Source organism: Carassius auratus, chromosome 6 (assembly GCF_003368295.1).
Source record: "Carassius auratus strain Wakin chromosome 6, ASM336829v1, whole genome shotgun sequence".
NCBI classification, from domain to species: Eukaryota; Metazoa; Chordata; class Actinopteri; order Cypriniformes; family Cyprinidae; genus Carassius; species Carassius auratus.
The window spans coordinates 5198202-5216375 of NC_039248.1; the positions used below are offsets into that span (position 1 = coordinate 5198202).

Consider the following 18174-nt stretch of genomic DNA (forward strand, 5'->3'; position numbering starts at 1 on the left):
CAGCTCAGGCTGTCTCCACGGAGCTCACAACGAGCGAATTTATTCTAATTTAAGACCTTTTATAATTAAATTATATCGACGATTGCACGCAATCCACACGTTAGAACACACCAATAGCTGAAATCAGATGTTTCTGAACTGTTTAAAGTAATAACATGATATATTCGCGGCAGCGCAACTGCCCGCGAGCTCGCCATGTATTTCTCTGAACACTTGAAGAGAATTTACAGCCTGTCACATTAAAACACTGCAGCGAAACGGCACAAAACAATTAGAAGAATATATTATACACATGAAAATGAGTGTTTATATGTGCTTGTGAGATTTTATCTGTCAGGCTGAAGTTCTGAACGTCACATCAATTGCTATCCATCGTCACAACATGATAAAGTCATTTATATTTATTTTTAAGAGCTTCTTAAGATATTAATGCACACAATCCACTCATTAGAACAAAACAAGAGCAAAATCCAGGTGTTTGTTGAGCCGTGCAAAACGAAATATCATTTGACATCGAGGGGAAAAAAGTAACTGTAACTCCATGAATACTCAACGAAGAGACATGAGAGATATATCTATAGAAAGCTTGACATGTCTACTTTTAAACCAAACAAGTGCTGCCGAACAAATATTCTGTGATAAAGTAATCCATATCAAAACAACGCAATGTGCTTTTTTCACGTCTAATGTGTGGAAGGCCAAGAGGGTCAAATACACGTGAATTTTAACGTGTCTCTGTGAAGGGTCTACTTTTTTTGGATACAAACATAATAACAACAAAACTTTGGGCACTTATAAAATAAAGATAACAAACAAGGTGTGCTGTCTGCAGCCTTGGTCTGCGCTGATCTTCATTTACAAACACGTCATTAAAATGAACTGTAACTCCATGAATACTCAACGAAGAGACATGAGAGATATATCTATAGAAAGCTTGACATGTCTACTTTTAAACTAAACAAGTGCTCCCGAACAAATATTCTGTGATAAAGTAATCCATATCAAAACAAAGCGATGTCCTTTTTTCACGTCTCCTTTCATTATATCTAATGTGTATGGAAGGCCAAGAGGGTCAAATACACGTGAATTTTAACGCGTCAACAACACGTTAAATACGTGTATTTCATGCGTAGACAACACGTATTTAATATTATTTATTTATCGGCGCTGCACAACATGGTAAAGTCATTTATAAAAAAATTTTAAGAGCTACTTAAAATACTATATTACTCCAATGTTATATCCAATATTATTTAACGTGTTAAATAGTGTTGTTTACAAGTGAAAAATCAGCAGGTATTTAACATGTATTTCACGTGAAATACACTGAAGTACACCTTAAAAATCAGTTTGAAGAGGTCAATGTCATTGGCTGCTGAGGACTTGGGTCAAACCACTTCTGTGAGCTTAGTGGTTGGGGTGTACCATTCATAGACAGGCAACCACCATTTAACATGCTATAGATCAGCTTATTCAGCCTTATTATTTAGTCTTTTTTCGTAACTGTTTTGTATAGCCTATAGAAATAATATATTTAAGTTTCAGTTTTATGAAATATTTATTTTTTAATAAATATTAATTAAAATTTTGTGGTGATAGTATAACGTTTATAAAAGTTACAGTATTTTGTAATGAAACAGGACTTTTTGTTTAGCTCTTGACTCACCGAAGTATACTATATATAGTGTCCCTTCTTTAATTTTTCAGTAGTGTGATAACTTAAAATATGTTGTCAGTACTATTAAAATTGATTATGGTTTTTGCATGACTTATTTCGCATTCAGCTAGACAACCCTGTCGTAGCTGTTATCATAGCCTAGGCTTTTTATTAAAAAAGAAAACAGCAAGGGACCATGGAAAAAGTCTGTTGCAGGTGTATTTTTTATGGTATTATTATTTTTTATTTTTTGCAGTGGGGCAACTCAAGAATGTTGGGCACACAAGTACTGTGGCTCTTTTGCCCCATGGCCAAGATGGCCAAGCCAACATCAAAGTTAGTTCACTAACTTTTAATTCTAGTTAATATTTATTAGTTCTCTCCTTTATCACCTCAAACAATACAAGTGGCTGCGTCAAATGGACGCACTGAAAAACACTGCAAAAACATATCAAAATGTAATTTCATTATATTCAAGTGTCAGATATAAAAATTGTAAGAATTAACACTGTCATCACAAGAATAGGCATAATGCGGTTAAAGTAATTCAGTAACATAGACATTCAAATGAAACTGAAAAAGATTTTAGGACAGTTGTGCCTAGTCAAATAAAGCATAATATATACAAATACAAAACCATGAAATAAGGTGGAAAAAAGTAACAAATATGTAACACTTTTGGCTGAAATTACTGGTATTAATCACTGGTGCCTGAGCTATAAAATCAGAGCAAGTCTGGCAAGTAGATATTTTTCTGTCCCTGCACTGCTTTGTTTCTCTATAAATCTTTCCTTCTTTTCCTTAGTCCACTGTTTTCGCCCCCTCATTGGACTTCTTGAGGATGGACAGCAGTGTCTCTGGCATGAAGTATGGTCTGTCCACTGTGCCATCATTGCGTTCCAGATCCTCCACTGTTGGAATAATTTAGGTTGAGACAAAAAAATAGCATGAACTTAACATGAAACGTGCCAAAAAGCATAAATGCCAACAATAGTAGCAGCGCCTTGGAAGCAATAAAAGGCTTGAGATCTCAACAAAGAGAGAGTTTGATTTATTAAAGCACTGGGAGATCACATTACCAACATGCAAATATTAAGAAAAGTGAAGCACAGAGGTAGAAAAAGAGGCAACAGAGTGGCAAACAGTGACAAATATCAGGCATTGAAAAGATTGCAATCTGTCAGTACACTAACCAGTCACAGCAGACCAAAACGGAAGGGTGTTTCTTTGATTGTTTCGTTTTTAAGTTGACTTTCTTTCAGTCACTTTTTAATTTTTTTTGTTTGTATATCATAATACCATAAAATTATTAAATTAGGCATAAAATCAACACAATTTTCAAATGCATTTGCCCAAATTCTTACAAAATGACATTGTTTGGTCTTGGCTGGGATCACTGTAAACAGATGTTTTTGTTGTTGCTGTAAACATAGGGATGCTGCAAAATCTTTTTGCATTCTTCAATATGATTAAGACATTGAGAAGTAACGATATTTAGGCACAAGTCAAGGACCTACGTTACACTTTTATATGTCCTCCTTACATTAAAACGTTCTACATGAACACGAACACAGTCACATTCTACAAGTGCTATGTAGGCATATCTAATGGGGTTTAGGTCCACATAACCAGCTGTCAAACAAACAGCTCATACTTCGAGTACAATTTTGTGTCATGCCATTAATTATGACCAGTGATTATTGATTATGAGACAGTTCTCAAAACTGATTGACTGAGTAAACATTATGACGGGAATGAAGGAGGGACTTTCCAATGTATACTAATGGCTTCTCAAAGCCACCAAAGTGCACCAGTTTCCAAAGCAGTAGGCTTCCCTGAAACATTTTTCGACTCCACCTTCAATCCTGAGGGGTGAGCAGGGCCTCGCTCTCTTGAGGTCCGTTTTCTTGAGGCTTCGGTTCCTCTGGTTCCTGTTCTTGTTGGTTCTCGGCCTGTGGTGGTTCTGCTTGAGGTTGGGCCACCTGTTCCTCCTTGTCCTCAGCGTCCAACTCTTGGGGTCCGTTTTGTTGCGGGGTCACTTGTGGCGCTTCAGGCTCTTGGGTTGTAACCTCCTCGTGGGCTGCGGGTTCCTCTGGAGGCTGTGTTTCTTGGGGCGGTTCTTCAAGGTGCGTTTCCTGGTTTAGAGGCGTCTCTTCTTCCTGCTCCTGCTTTAGGACGCCCTGCTCTTTAAGCTGCACCTCTCCATTCTCCTGCAGTGGGACTTCCTCCTCGGCTTGTACCTGTATGACGGGTACATCGGCATGGTCCGTCTCCTCTGCGCTTTTTTCAATTGACAAAATCTGGTGCAGCTCGGGGGACATGAAAAACGGTTTGTCGGAGGAACCGTCATTTCTCTCCAGATCTTCACCTTGAGTTTTTTGTTTGCGTTTGATGGTTATTTTGAAATGTTAGTGTTTTGACAAAGCACGTAGCAGAAAGGAGCACAAGGACATGATTGGACAAAATCATGTTGAAGAGAGAAAAAAGAGAGAGATAGAAGGAAATGGTTAGACATGAAGCAAGCCAGAAGCCCCGGAAGCATTTGTGATATGCAGATATATCAACAGTGAGTCCCACAAGTAAAATCCCAGTCATTTTCTCCATACAGAAATGTCTTAGACAAACCATAAGTTCTGAGGAAACAATGATATGTGCATCTGTAGAAGCCATAGATGTGATTACAAAAAAGGTTATAATAGCCAATTGAGAATTACATAACCTATGTCCTGAAAAAAAGCTCCTGTCACCATGGAAATGGGAATGAGCAGTGATTGCCCACTCCTATGAATCAGTGTGGACAACAAAATCGGTTTTCTCTACACTCTCAAAAAACTTATGCATGGTATATGGTTGTAAGATGGTATGAAATATAACTTATTTGTATGATATATGATCTGGTAAATGACATAAATATGACCTGGACCAATAAACCAGTCATAAGAGGCCATTTTTTTTATTTGAGATTGAATACATAAGTTTTCCATTGATATATGGTTTGCTAGGATAGGACAATATTTTGACGAGATACAGCTATTTGATTATTTGGAATCTCAGGGTCCAAAAAAATCTCAATACTTAGAAAATCACCTTTAGATTTGTCTAAAAACTTAGTTCTTATTTTTGAGAATATAGAGAAAATAAATGTGGAAATCCAGTGGTCACTGTTTCTATCTGCTGCATTACAGAAAAGAACAACATTTGAGGGAAAGGAAAGAATGCTGTTTGAGTGCTGCGTATGTGCTTAGCTGGTAAAGTTAAACATCTGTGAACACCCATTAAAAATCGAACACAACAGCTCCTATAATCAGAACTCTTGTTTTGTTACTCGGCCAACAAATTGACAACTTATGTTTTTTTCATTACGTATTTTCTCGTGAAATAAATATAGCTGCTTCACACTTACAGAAACAGAGGAAGAGTGTGTCCACACACATGGCGTATACACTAAAAAAGCCATGAGCAATCAGATAGGCGCCAGTCACCACAGTCTGTAAATGAAGGGAGAAGAAGTTATTACAACCTGCAAAATGGAAATTTTGATCTTGCAAATGGAAAATCTGGTATTGCTGGATTGATGTAAATCAAAATCGCTCACCAGGATAGGCACCCAGTAATAATTAAGGGATGGAGCAGCGACCTCCACCATTTTAATCTTGCCCGTGAAAAAGAAGAAAGAACAAATTCCTGAAAAGGGAAAGACGAAACAGTTAGTGTGTGCTGTTTTACATTAGTGTACTGGAATGTGAGAAGTCAGTTCCACTCAAAAAACCTCTGGATTCACATGATGTCTGACCAAACCACTCACCCACGATTCCAACGATGAGGAGTTTGCCCAAAAATAAGAGGAAGTCTGTCACTTTGTCAAGAACGGCCACACTAGAAAAACAAGATCATTTTGACTGTTTATTGCATTTTTACAAACAAAACACTTTCTTAAATATTCCGTTTAATTTAACACTCACCGGACAATGTTCCTCATCAGAAGAAAGAATGCATCCTTGGCAGACGCACAGAAATTTTTACCATATATCGCCACCTGAAAAAACAATATGCCAAATTGGTTTCAGCAAATATGTTTTTGAGTGCTTAAAACCATAAAATGTAAACTACTGATGCCAGAAACAATCCACAAAAGGTTCAAAAAATGTGCAGAAGGGAAATGAAGATGTACCATAATATAGGCGTTTCTGTTCAGAAACTTGATGAATTTCTCCAGACACCAGAAGCAGCACTTTAAGCAGATGAGCAGGAATTTTGCAAATTTATTTTGGGCACCTGGAGGAAGTGAATCAAGATTTAAACGCACATAACAGAAAGAAAGCAATGGATGAAATATTCCAAAAATACTTCCCACAGTTATTTCTTTAATGTATTGTAGACTTTAAACCGTAAATTGACTAGTGGCTGGCAAACACCAAAAAGAAAAAAACTCACGCCCAACCTCATTAACCCACATTTTTTTTGCCTTGTTTTATTATGCTTTTCTGAGCTTGAAAACTCCTGTCCCTATATGCTTTTATTCTTTAACATCTTCTTTATGCACCACAGAAGAAATCATACTGGTTGTAGTCAACATAAGGGTAAGAAAGACCAATGTTTGCTCAAAATGCAAACATTGAGCTAAAAGTTAAAGGGGTCTAAAAGCACATCTACTGAAGAAGAAGGAAAACACTGGAGTAGTGAGACCTTTCAGCTTCTGATCCAGATACTCCAGTATGACCCTGATGATCTGAACGATGGCAAGAATGAGGGAACCAAATGCCAGTGAGCCAGTGTGATACCTGAAAAATAAGTGTGTGATATAGAGCATACAAAAAAGATAGAAACTGGCAAAAAAACTGGCAACGGTTTCTTTCACGCACCTGAGAGCCCGTCCCAAAGAGTTGAAGACAGGGAAAGCTGGGATGTCGTCAGGCTTTTTGAATGCCCAGTAGTAGGAGGCGAAAGCTCCTGCCAGTGTGACCTGGCCCAATGCTGTCACGAAGTTGGCACACCAGAAGAAGAGGAATAAATTATAGAACTGGAACAGAATCAGGTACTTGTGGTATAACGTCTCTCCTCCATAAAACGCAAACAGACACTCAGCATCAGGACATTCAGTGGTGACATTTGAGCTGTTGAAAGTCTGTGAAGAGAATAGAATCAATGCAACTTTATGAAATATATGCATTTATCAGGCATTGTTCTAAAATATATGCTACAGTATAACAAGACATACACTACTGTTCAACATAATTCAATAAAACTGCCAATAAATAGCCAACATGATGTTTATCAAGAAAGATTTTATGCAAAATTAGCATAAAAAGACACTGACCTTAGGGTTGCAGGTGTCTCTGGAATACATGCATGTGGATGTATTGTAAACCTTGTATACCGCCTCATTGGAGGTTGACAAAAACCTAATCAATAGTTAAGGATTTCATTTGCATTTCACAAGTCAAACTACAGTGTTTAACAGCAAATTACCAACAGCGAACAACTGAAATAAGTAATGCCCATGTCTATTTTTTATGATGTGATTGCATTATTTTCTGTAGGATACACGGCGGTGATGGCCCAGTATGCGATGACTAAAGACAGTAGGGCAAAGGTCAGCAGGGGGTAGAACAGCGAAGACATCACATGACCGATGGCCCTGAAAAATAGATGTGGTTATTAGGACTTCCTGTCTAACACTCCAGTTAACTAATTATTATTTCATGATTTTAAGCCACATTGAATCGATCACACTGAGGATAGCGCTGCTGTTTAACTGCTAATGCTATTAGGGTACCTAAAGAAAGCAGTAATATGGAATACGAGACTAAACAACACCAGCAACAAGTCTAAAAACACAGTTTGCGCTACAGGAAGAAAGTAGACTGACTTGCTGGCCTCTTTGATGAGAGCAATAGCAATGAAGAGCCTCTTCCTGAGGAAGATGAGGAGAAGGATGATGACCACTTCCACAATACACAGGAAAATCACTGTGTGGCGACAAAAGAGGACAGGACACAGAAAAATGTCATGAAAATTGAAGGTGACAAAGAAAACAGGTAACGTGTTCATTTAATTAATGAATATGTATGTATACACTACCATTCAAAAGTTTGGGGCCAGTAAGTATTGTTTATTGCAAATGTTAAGAAATCAACATTTTTCCAAGGATGCATAAATTAATCAAAAAAGTGGGGAAAAAAATAGATTTCTAAAGGATCGTGTTACACTGAAGTAATGATGCTGAAAAACAAATGATATTTAATACGTATTAAAATAGTAAACAATTATTTTAAATTGAACTTAGATTTCAGAATATCACTGTTCTTAATGTAGTTTTGATCAAAGACTTATCTTAAACTTTTGAATGGTGGTGCATTAATTATTGTATTTCAAATAATTGAGATAACTGATATAAAAACTCACTGAAGGCAAGCCAGGTCTGCTGAATCTGTAAGTACACAGAAAAGTCTGTCAGTAGACCTAGATCCTTGATAGTGACGTCAGAACCGGCCTGTCCTTTCAGACTGGCGTACTGCATGTAGCAATGGAAAATACCTGAAGAGAATGAGGAGAGGAGATAAACAGAGATGAAATATATACAAATTCTTTGTGATATTGCACTATTTTTCTTTAATATAGTAAATTATGACATTACTAAAATACAGTAGATGAAAATGGAAATCAGTGATGACGATGATGAGATTTACAATGAATAGAACGTCCAGGCCCAGGCTTGAATTTCTGTGTAATTAGGATAAATGTGCGAAACATAATGTTATTTGAGAGCTGTAGACAAGACAAGAAACATTACCGTATCCAATAACAATGACGACCATGAAGATCATAACCCAGATCATGACTCCAGCCAGACAGCGCAAGAGGAGAATAAAGATCAGACTGACCAGCATGGCGATCACCAAGCCGCTGAAAAAGAACGCAAATAGAGATTTGATCAATGCGAGTGTAATTCATCTACAGTAGTAAACACTAGAACTCACCAAATCAGACAGCCATAACCAAACACTGAATGGAGAGGAACTCAAATGAGCCTAGAATATCACATGCTTACAGGAGTATCCAGTGCCAGGACCGAGTGTAGTCCTCGAAGATCCTCATGGCTACCGCCCGGGCCTCAACCACAACATTAGACTTCCTGCAAAAAATAACGGTTATATTTCAATGTAACCACATAATATAATCTAAATGTTTTCAGCTAGTTGCCAAGCTGAGCTAGTTTAAATTCATACAAATTATTAAAAGTATACAGACATATATAAAAATGTAAATGACTAAAACCTTAACTAAAATTAAACTGAATTATATATATATATATATATATAAATAAATAAATATATATATATATATATATATATATATATATATATATATATATATATATATATATATATATATATATATATATATATATATATAATTGTATATTAATTACACTGAAAAAAAACACTGATTAAATACAAATAATAATAATATTACTAACTTTGAGGCTTCAAGGAGATCTGTTGCATTTATATTTTGTCCTTTATCATCTTCGAACGTAGTTTTGTTGCCAACCACAATTACACCACCTTTCAAGCTCTCGAGAGCGGGCAAGCATCTGCGTGTGACTGTAACAGAGGGAATTTCAGCATTTTAATGCAACCGAACAGTAATTTATGTGATGAAACAATCAAGTTTTGTAAGATTTAAAGGCTTACAATTCTTGCTGGGTGTGAGTATTGAAGGGCACAAGCCATTCTTCAGGATTTCAGGAGCTTTCTGGAAACAGAAACAAATTTCCCTGTGAAGCATGTTTTCTCAGCTGCAGTACAAATGGTTCTTTTTATGTTTGCTATCCGAAACTTTAAACCACTTTGCGATAAATACTAGGGATGGGCACTATGATCAAAATGCTATCTACTGTAATCATTTTTATCATGATATGTTAAAAATGTATTCTCACCTTGTTCATGTCAACTCCCTCCTTGCAGAATTGCTTGTAGTATTCCCTGTCATCTTTATTTTGTAATGCTTTCACTAAAGTCATGAATTTATCTGGACATCTCTCCACACAGATCTGCGCAATAAACATAAAAACAACTGTAACATTCTGTATTGAAAATGTGTGTGACAAACACTATATAGAACTGAGGCTGTGCCAAACCTGCGTGGTGGGACACTGTAACTCCAGCAGGACCAGAGGACTGGCACACTTCATGATGTTGAAGTAGAACAGCAGGGGCTTATTTCTGAATATTCAGACAGGAAAAAATGAACAGTCATGTCTGAGATACATCGGAGTAAGATCCTATTTCACAATTTAACCACATAATTACATGTAAAGTCTATTGTGACGGCAAAGTGAAACACGGTTTTCAAAGAAACAGCTTTACTCACTCAAGTGGGGTGCCGACCTGTCCACAGAACTGACCCTTACTGTCTGTCGGGTAAATCACTTTCCGAGGGTCACCCTGAGACCATGCTGGAACAAAAGATACAGCATTCTCAGTGTGGAAAGACAATAACTTGTCCTCTGAAATGGACACGGTTTAATGCTTTCTGCCCATATACATATAGTGGCACTGTGCATAAAAATTAGAAAATGAACAGAATGAAATTTACCCAGAATCCCAACTGCAAAGTAGCCCAGCAAGGCCAAGATGAACAGGATACAACAGAGAACGTCTGTGCAGCCCCTGTTCACCAAGAAAAGCACACAGACTCAGTGCTGCAACACAAATCTTGACATAGATGTTTATAAGACGGATGTTAAAATTAAAGTTTAATTTACTGCAATTGCATGTCTCAGACAGGGTTCTTATCGTTAATTAAAACTTTTTTTAAAACCATAAAAAAGTAATTACTAGAAATAAAATCTATTTAACATGCAATTAAAAAAAGAGCCTAATATATGTATTAAATTGATTTTATTTTAACATTCATTTATTTTTAATTTTTAATTTAACATTTTATTTCAGCTACTTCAATACTTCTCTTTTTCCTTTAGTTTAAGTTGAGCTACTAAAATAAGTCAAGCTTGAATACTGAATAAACAATTTACTAATTTTAACAAGATTTTATAAATACATTTAATAACATAAAAAAATACTACATAGACAGACATAAAATACCTTATAAAATAGCAAAAAAAAAAAACAAGACAATATAATAATAAATGGCAAAAATACTAAAACTTTCACATTAAAGTGAAATTACTGTATATGTCAACTATAATAGTACAATAAATGACATTAAAATAACAGTGATCTCAAATGCAGATGTGTACATAGTTTCTAAACATTAGATTTGGCTTATCAAGGTCGTCTCACCTGTTATAAATTGGGCCTTTAAATGTGGGGTCAAATTTCCTTGAATCACCTGTGAAGACATTAAAATTGTGTATTTATTTACATCATTTGTGGGTATGTCCAGAAATAAATGTAATAAGTTTCTTTCTATTTTACATGATAACAGTATATAATGCGTCAAAAATTAGTAATTTTGAAAAACTTTGGAATAATACAGTGAATTTCCATTTTCAAAGCTAGAAAGCTGAGCTATCAGGAACATTTAGAAGCTGTGGCGTATTTGTCTAACTGAGCTGAATATTTGGCATGTGTTTGTGAATTCTTCAGTCATGTGCGCAAGGCCTCACTTTCAATACTTGGGCCAAGTGTGAATTTGGCAAAGCTGCAGTGTTTATTTAGGGAAGCAGTTTGAGCCGAGGAAGTGCATGCTGTAGTGGCTGAAGTAAATGTTATGAAATTCTTCTATTCAAGGCCCATTCCCGAAGCATGCTGGTCTAAACAATTCAATTTATTTATTTATGTTTTTCCTTTTTGTTGGATTGATTTAAGGAGTTTGCTTATATACGGATACTTAGAAATTAATTAGAAAGAGTCTTTCCTGTTATTGGCCCTTTGGCTGAGATAGCTTCATTTTTGTTGCCATCCTAAAGGCCCTTGAGACACTACACTACACTAGTGTGCACTATTGAAGGTTTCTTTTATTGAGGTGCCATCCATTTAGAGCAATCCTCAGTGAAGCAGACGCTCTTAGCCATCCACAAACAGCTCCCTAATGACCTGAGCTTTCCAAACAGTGTCCAGCATCTCTCACTGATGCTCTTCACACCCCTGCTATCCTGACACATACTAATAACCTATTCATGTGGGAACTCAAAGTTAAGCAGTTCTCTTTCAACAAAATAAATCATTAAACAGTAATACAAATAGCCACAATTTATGCATAACATATTTACTCCATTTAAAAGTAAGCATACTTAAAAGTTTGAAAATGCCTTCCTGATAAAAAAAAAAAAAAAAACTTGATTTCCCATGATACCAGCCACTTCCCATTTGACCCTCTTTTCAGTATTTTTAGTCTTAATGTTTACAGTTACCAGCAGACAGACTCTACACCACTTCCTGTGTTTTGAAACAGGAAACTAGTCATGGTTCTCATCCTCAGTAATTCTCACTTATCCTCAGTTATTCTCAGAATATGCACTTCCTTAACCTTAAATGTGTAGCATATTACACAACATACTATGCTGAGAGAGCTTTTTTATCTATCTATCTATCTATTTTTATATCTAAAATGGTGTTGTTTTTAAACACTTTTATTTTAAGCTGTACTAATAGGATGTTTTAAAAAATCATAGCCAATAAGAAGAAAGCGCCATATAAATAAAGATGGCGATAGGCTTAATCCTCAAAACCTTGGGTCATTAGTTCATCGTATGAGTCATTACAGTCAATGCAAAATGGTTGATCTACTTGTCATAAACTGTCAAGCATATTTTCTACACATTTCTATTAGACTTTTTATAAATTTGCCATGAATTGTTCAAGTGAATCTTGACTTTCAATAATGAAGTGAATATAGATCAACCAGTGGCAAACCAGTTTTCTGAAATAGCTCAAAGGTACATCTCATAAACCTTCAATTGGAAAGTATATATAGGCCGAGAACAAAACAAGAGTTACAAATTCTAACAATGGACATTCTCATTTTTACTTTCGCTTTGGTGCCCATGTTTCTTTTTCTCTTCTATTTCACAATGACAATGTGTTTTTTATTTTATTGTTTCTTAATTGTTTCATCAGACCACTAATAAAAGTGTAGCTGTGAATCATATCCAGTCTTTTTCAATCAATAACCCACATACAGTAATGTGCAAATGTGTACTTTTGGAGTGGAGAAAGAAATGAAGGAAGAGGAAGTGTAGGAGCTGGTGAGGGAGAACGGGGAGATAGAGGAGAAGGAGGAGGAAGATGAGGAGGAGAGGGAGGAAGAGACATGGATGGATGGATGACAACATGGAAGGAGAAGAGCTAGGGCAAGAAGACATAAAAAGAGTCTCATGTATTTTAGTTGAAGCATGAAGCGGATTACATCAACACCACCATTGACAGTGTCACAACAGAAAAACAGATCACAACGTATCCTAATCATAAGCCACGGATGAACAAGGAGGTGCGACTCCTGCTGAAAGCCCGCAACACTACTCAGATCACATGATGCTGGGCTAACCTGAGGAGGGGCATCAAAAATGCCAAGTACTGCTACAAGCTAAATGCTTTAAGCCCACATTAGACTTGTGCCAGTATTAGTTTCGGTACCGAACGGTTCCCGGGGAAGTGATCATCCCTATCCCCTTGGAGTGGGGACTTTGCATAGCAATAGGAGCAATGAGGAAGTGGGGCAACTGTGGGTGAGGCAGCTGTGACCTAATGGTTAAAGAGCTGGACTTGTTACCAGAAGGTCGCCAGATTGAATATCAGTACTGGCGTGTAGGTAGGAGGGAGTAGATGAACAGCGCTCTCTTCCACCCTGAATACTCATGTCTGAAGTGCCCTTGAGCAAGGCACTTAACCCCCAGTTGCTCCCCGGGCACTGGATATATAGCTGCCCACTGCTCTGGGTGTGTGTTCACTTCTCACTGCTGTGTGTGTACTTGGATGGGTTAAATGCAGAGCACCACTTCCGAGTATGGGTTACCATACTTGGCAAACGTTAAGACTTTCACTTTCAGAGGATGCAGTATGCGCAGTGCTGCACTCGGTACACACTTGGACAATGATAACACAGATGTTGTTTGTTGACTTCAGTTCAGCATTTAACACTGTCATTCCCTCCAAGCTAACCACACAACTTGGAGACCTGGACATTAACAACTCCCTCTGCAACTGGATTATGAACTTTCTGAACAACAGACCTCAGCATGTTAAGTCAGGCCACACCTGCTCCACCACCATCACACTCAACACCGGGGTACCACAGGGCCGTGTACTTAGCCCATTCCTCTACTCCCTCTACACCCACGACTGCAAGCCTGTGCATGGATCCAACTCCATCATTGAGGTTGCACATGACACCACAGTGATTGGCCTCATCAGAGACAACGATGAGACTGCCTACAGGGAGGAGGAACACACCCACCGCATGGTGCGCTGACAACAACCTGCTTCTTAACACCAGAAAAAAAAGGAGCTCATTGTGGGTTCAGGAAGAAGGAAGGAAGCACGCATGACCCCATCAACATTAACGGGATGCTTGTTGAACATGTCTCCAGCTTCAAGTTCCTGGGAACCACCATCTAAGAGGACCTGTCCTGGACCACAAACCCCTCCAGCCTGGTCAAGAAGGCTCACCAGCACCTCTTCTTCCTCAGGACACTGAAGAAAAACCAGCTGTTTTCAGCCATCCTGGTGACATAGCTGTCAACCCTCCCGTTTTTTCCAGGTTTCTCACGTATTTTAGCTCTTTTCCCGCTGTCTTCCCGTTTTAGTATTTTCCTGTAAAATATCCTGTATTTTTACACTCTGTGTTAACTCAGAACATGCAACTATCTGTGTCTGTGAAGTGGCTAGCACTTAGATTGCTAGATCTCCAGTAAAGCAGGTGGCAGAATACAGTAGCTTACGCTACCATCGAAGAAGAAGACAGTTGCAGTTATTATTAATATAAATTATTATTAATATTAAATTATTATTAATATTACCTTGTTCATGAATAAATCACTTTTAACATATCAATTGGTCTGTCATTCTTTAATATATATTGTGTAGCTATAAACTCTTTAGACTGTTAATGATTATCGTTGGTATGGGAACTGCTCAGTTGCTGAGCGCAAGGCACTGCAGAGGGTGCTGAAAACCACCCAAGGCATCACAGGGACACCACTTCCTGCTATTGAGGACATCCAGAGGAAATGCTTTCTATGTTCCGCTCACAGCATTCTAAAGGACTCCTCTCACCCTGACAATAGACTGTTTGACCTCCTGCCCTCTGGGAGGCGCTTCAGGAGCTTCCGGACAAGGACCAGCAGATTCAGGAACAGATTTTTCCCTACAGCTGTCTCCTTACTGAATTCTGCTCTCTGACACACACCCCCAACTCCAACACAAACCGAACTCACACACTTCTCACCCCTCCTCAACACTACATCTGGTTTATAAACAAACAAAACAGTTCACTTGTTATTACTAGGCTTGTCACGACAACAAATTTAGCTGGATGATAAATTGTCCAAGAAATTATCGCGATAAACGATAATATTGTCGTTCTAAGACCAGTTTTTAATAACGCAGGTACACCTTTTCAAAGATCAATAAACTTTTATTTTATTCTATGGAGGATTCCTAGCAAGAAATACCAACATGTTGACTTTGTGTGGCTTAAAATTAATTAATGTTGTATATTTGTATGTTATATTATGTTAAGTGTGTGAGTTCGGTGTGTGTTGGGGGGTCAATGATTATTGACTTGCATAAATGCACATGACTGTAATGCAAGAAAGTTGCGTAGATGTTGTGGGGAAACTAATGCAATGATTCCCACTTGCGCCATGTTTAATGGTTATGGCCCACCCAACTCAGAACCTTGTGTATCAAAATCTTGAGTTTTCCAGCAGTCAATCTGACTCGAGAAGCCATTGATTTCTAATTTTACCTTTAAAGCAATTTTGACAATCATAGAGGATTTATGGGGAACACTAATGGTCAGTTGTTTATTTCAATGACATGTAGACAATTGTTGACATTTCCAACAAATAAACCTTTCCATTCCATGCAAGTTAGATTAGTGGCATCTGTGTTGTTAAAAGCAGTGCTCAACAGCATCAGGGTTTCTGGGAGGAAACTGCAATTCAAGCGATCAGATTGACATTTTAAAATGCCAAAAAAGGGAGCTATTTTCATAAAGCCAATCTGTAGTGCACAGCTGTTGTTTATGTGGAAAGGCATGGCTGTGTGTTATCAGTTTGCTCTGTCTTTTCTACAGAACGAGCATTATTCTCAAACTTGATCTGATCAGACGTATGGCCAGAAGGCAACCTACAGCTTGATTCTAATCACTAACTTTGGCCCCTGTTTCAAACTGACCTTTTCCACCTCCAAAGTCACGTGATCTCCAGACACAATAAGGGGAATGGATATTTAAGATGCCTTTGTAGGTATATTGGCGTTGCAATGTTGTGGGATTGCTAGGCAACTGGGGAGAAGAGTATCATTGTCATTCACGAATGAGCCTTAGAGAAGTTTAAGTCTCATACACATCACGAGGAGGCATTTCCCAGTCTTAGTCAGAGATTTACTATAATGATCTCTGGTGTTCATGTGGTTAAGAGACCGTATTGCAATCCAGAAGATGACAAAAAGTCATTTGAGCACGTAGAAATACGTCACTCCTGCCCAGACTCTTTAAAATCACGTTACAACTTGTTCTCCAAAGCAGAACTTCAAAAAACCTTCAAATGAAGTTCAGGAATGAGACTGGGGCTCTAGAAGAAACAGGAGGATAGGCTTTAGGAAGTCTGAATCCTCAGCTTAATCTAGTTTAGGCATGTATTGCTTCATCAGGCTTTTTAAATTTTAATTAAAATTTTAAAAGAGGATCTTTAAGATGATGAAGCAATCAAGGAGTGTTAATATCTTTAACCCTTGAGTAGAGAAGCAGACCACTGAACCAGGCTATTTTCAAGCCTCATTTTCTGAAAATCACACTGAAGCTATAAATTAGTCCAGCAAAATTACACTCTGGTGAAAATGAATTATTTCCTATGTCATAATGAAAAATAAGACATAAATCTGTTACTTTACTCCCTATATAAGTCACTTTCAGTGTGAGTTATTTGACATAATGAACTGTGGTGGTTATGGAAAAACTGGACTTGGTCTTGATCCTCTTTTCTGTCTCTATTATTTTGTCTACCAATAATATTGGGACAAAAGTTTTAAAATGGTTCATAAACTTCAATAACTATAATAATTTAGTGGACATTTAGATTTACAGTAAGTAAAGACAAGTAAGGGAATTCACCTATTTTTGTCCTAAATGTTGCAGGGATGTTATATTTAATTAAAACCATTTTAAAAAACATTTCTTGAACATTTCTGACTAAATTAAACTTAACCAGAAAAAAAAGTAGAGTATTTGCCTTTTCTGAATAACTTGAACAAGTATTGCATTTAGTTAATAAAACGCTCTCTTTTTTACAAACCTTTTTATATTTCAATTAAGGTGTATTAGTTTGATTTAAAATGGAGAAATCGACTAAAACTGTCCAAACAGACATTCAGTCTTACTGTTACACTAACATTAACAGGCAACATTGATGTAAACTCCATTTATAATTCGTGCGTGATAGCAGGCAATGAGAGACGCAGTTATAGTCACGTTTAATTATTGGGGCGCATTATAAAACAATATGATGATCGCAGTAAATATCGACCTGGGAATAATTACGCCAGCCATGTGTTTGAGCCTACGCCTATTGTTTTCTTGATTACATCCGCCCTGCCGTATCCTCTCTCTCACACACACACACCGGTCTAACGGTCTAATGCATTGCTTCAATACATTCACGCATGATTGTCGAGCACCAGTGTGCAAGTCTGCATTACTGTTATTCTTAATCAAAATGCCTGAGACCCACGCCCCACGCATCAGTAATTGTTTCCATCAGAGGACCATCCCCAGCACTTTCAGAAGGAGGAACCCTTAAACATTAAAATGTCTTACCATATTTGGAATCTGGATCTTTCTCCTCCGGCTCCATTTGAAAATAAAAAATGCGCACTTGTGGCAGTCACTTAAAAATCGAAATGAACAGTATCCTAATCTTGTCAGGAATGGGTAATCAGTAATTCCGCTGCTCTTCAGTGGAAGTGTGAGGCAAACATCAGCATATTCTACAGTACACTCATGACGACGGGTTTCGCTTTTCCGAGAAGAGAGCGCGAGGGCTGAACCCACCAATGAGAGAAAGGGAAAAAATGACAGACAGCCGTCACAGCCAATGAAACGTAAACGCTCCTTCGCTGAAAATCGCCAGCGTTTGGCGTATAAAGGAGTCAGAGTTTTGATTATTCTAGATATAGAATTACAAAAATAACACACAATTCATACAATACTCATTCCGTTTTTAAAGATTAACTTACTCTAAATAATGCTCTAGGCTATTCATCGTTTCTGTATGATAATGATACATTTTGTTAGAATGCAATATTTGTTTCTAACAAAGAACTTTGGCG

The 18174-nt window shown here is 37.5% G+C and overlaps 1 protein-coding gene across 2 annotated transcripts; it reads right to left on the bottom strand.

The window, feature by feature from the left end:
• Window positions 1-2015: 2015 nt before the first annotated feature.
• LOC113091907 (choline transporter-like protein 2) lies at window positions 2016-17872 on the bottom strand. 2 transcript variants are annotated; one of them, XM_026257599.1, is made up of 22 exons: window positions 17663-17869; window positions 10966-11014; window positions 10259-10332; window positions 10034-10118; window positions 9801-9885; window positions 9600-9713; window positions 9355-9415; window positions 9138-9264; window positions 8709-8792; window positions 8451-8563; window positions 8063-8194; window positions 7527-7626; window positions 7203-7295; window positions 6975-7059; window positions 6520-6782; window positions 6344-6438; window positions 5829-5932; window positions 5620-5693; window positions 5463-5533; window positions 5253-5341; window positions 5061-5145; window positions 2016-2568 (listed from the first exon to the last, which is right to left on the bottom strand). In XM_026257599.1, exons 1-22 carry the CDS (start codon window positions 17697-17699, stop codon window positions 2459-2461), a joined length of 2130 nt encoding a protein of 709 aa, XP_026113384.1. In that variant the 5' UTR covers window positions 17700-17869; the 3' UTR covers window positions 2016-2458. The 2 variants fall into 2 exon arrangements, with proteins under 2 accessions (XP_026113384.1, XP_026113376.1); XM_026257591.1 differs by lacking the exon at window positions 2016-2568 and adding an exon at window positions 2686-4025 and having other exon boundaries at window positions 17663-17872.
• Window positions 17873-18174: the final 302 nt, after the last annotated feature.

Coding starts and splice junctions, on each gene's coding strand:
- LOC113091907 (XM_026257591.1), bottom strand. CDS start 17,699: ATGGAGCCGGAGGAGAAAGATCCAGATTCCAAATATG. Junction 9,714..9,800: donor TACAGTGTCCCACCACGCAG/GTTTGGCACAGC, acceptor TTTATTGCGCAG/ATCTGTGTGGAGAGATGTCC. Junction 5,933..6,343: donor TCTGGATCAGAAGCTGAAAG/GTCTCACTACTC, acceptor CACTTCCTCCAG/GTGCCCAAAATAAATTTGCA.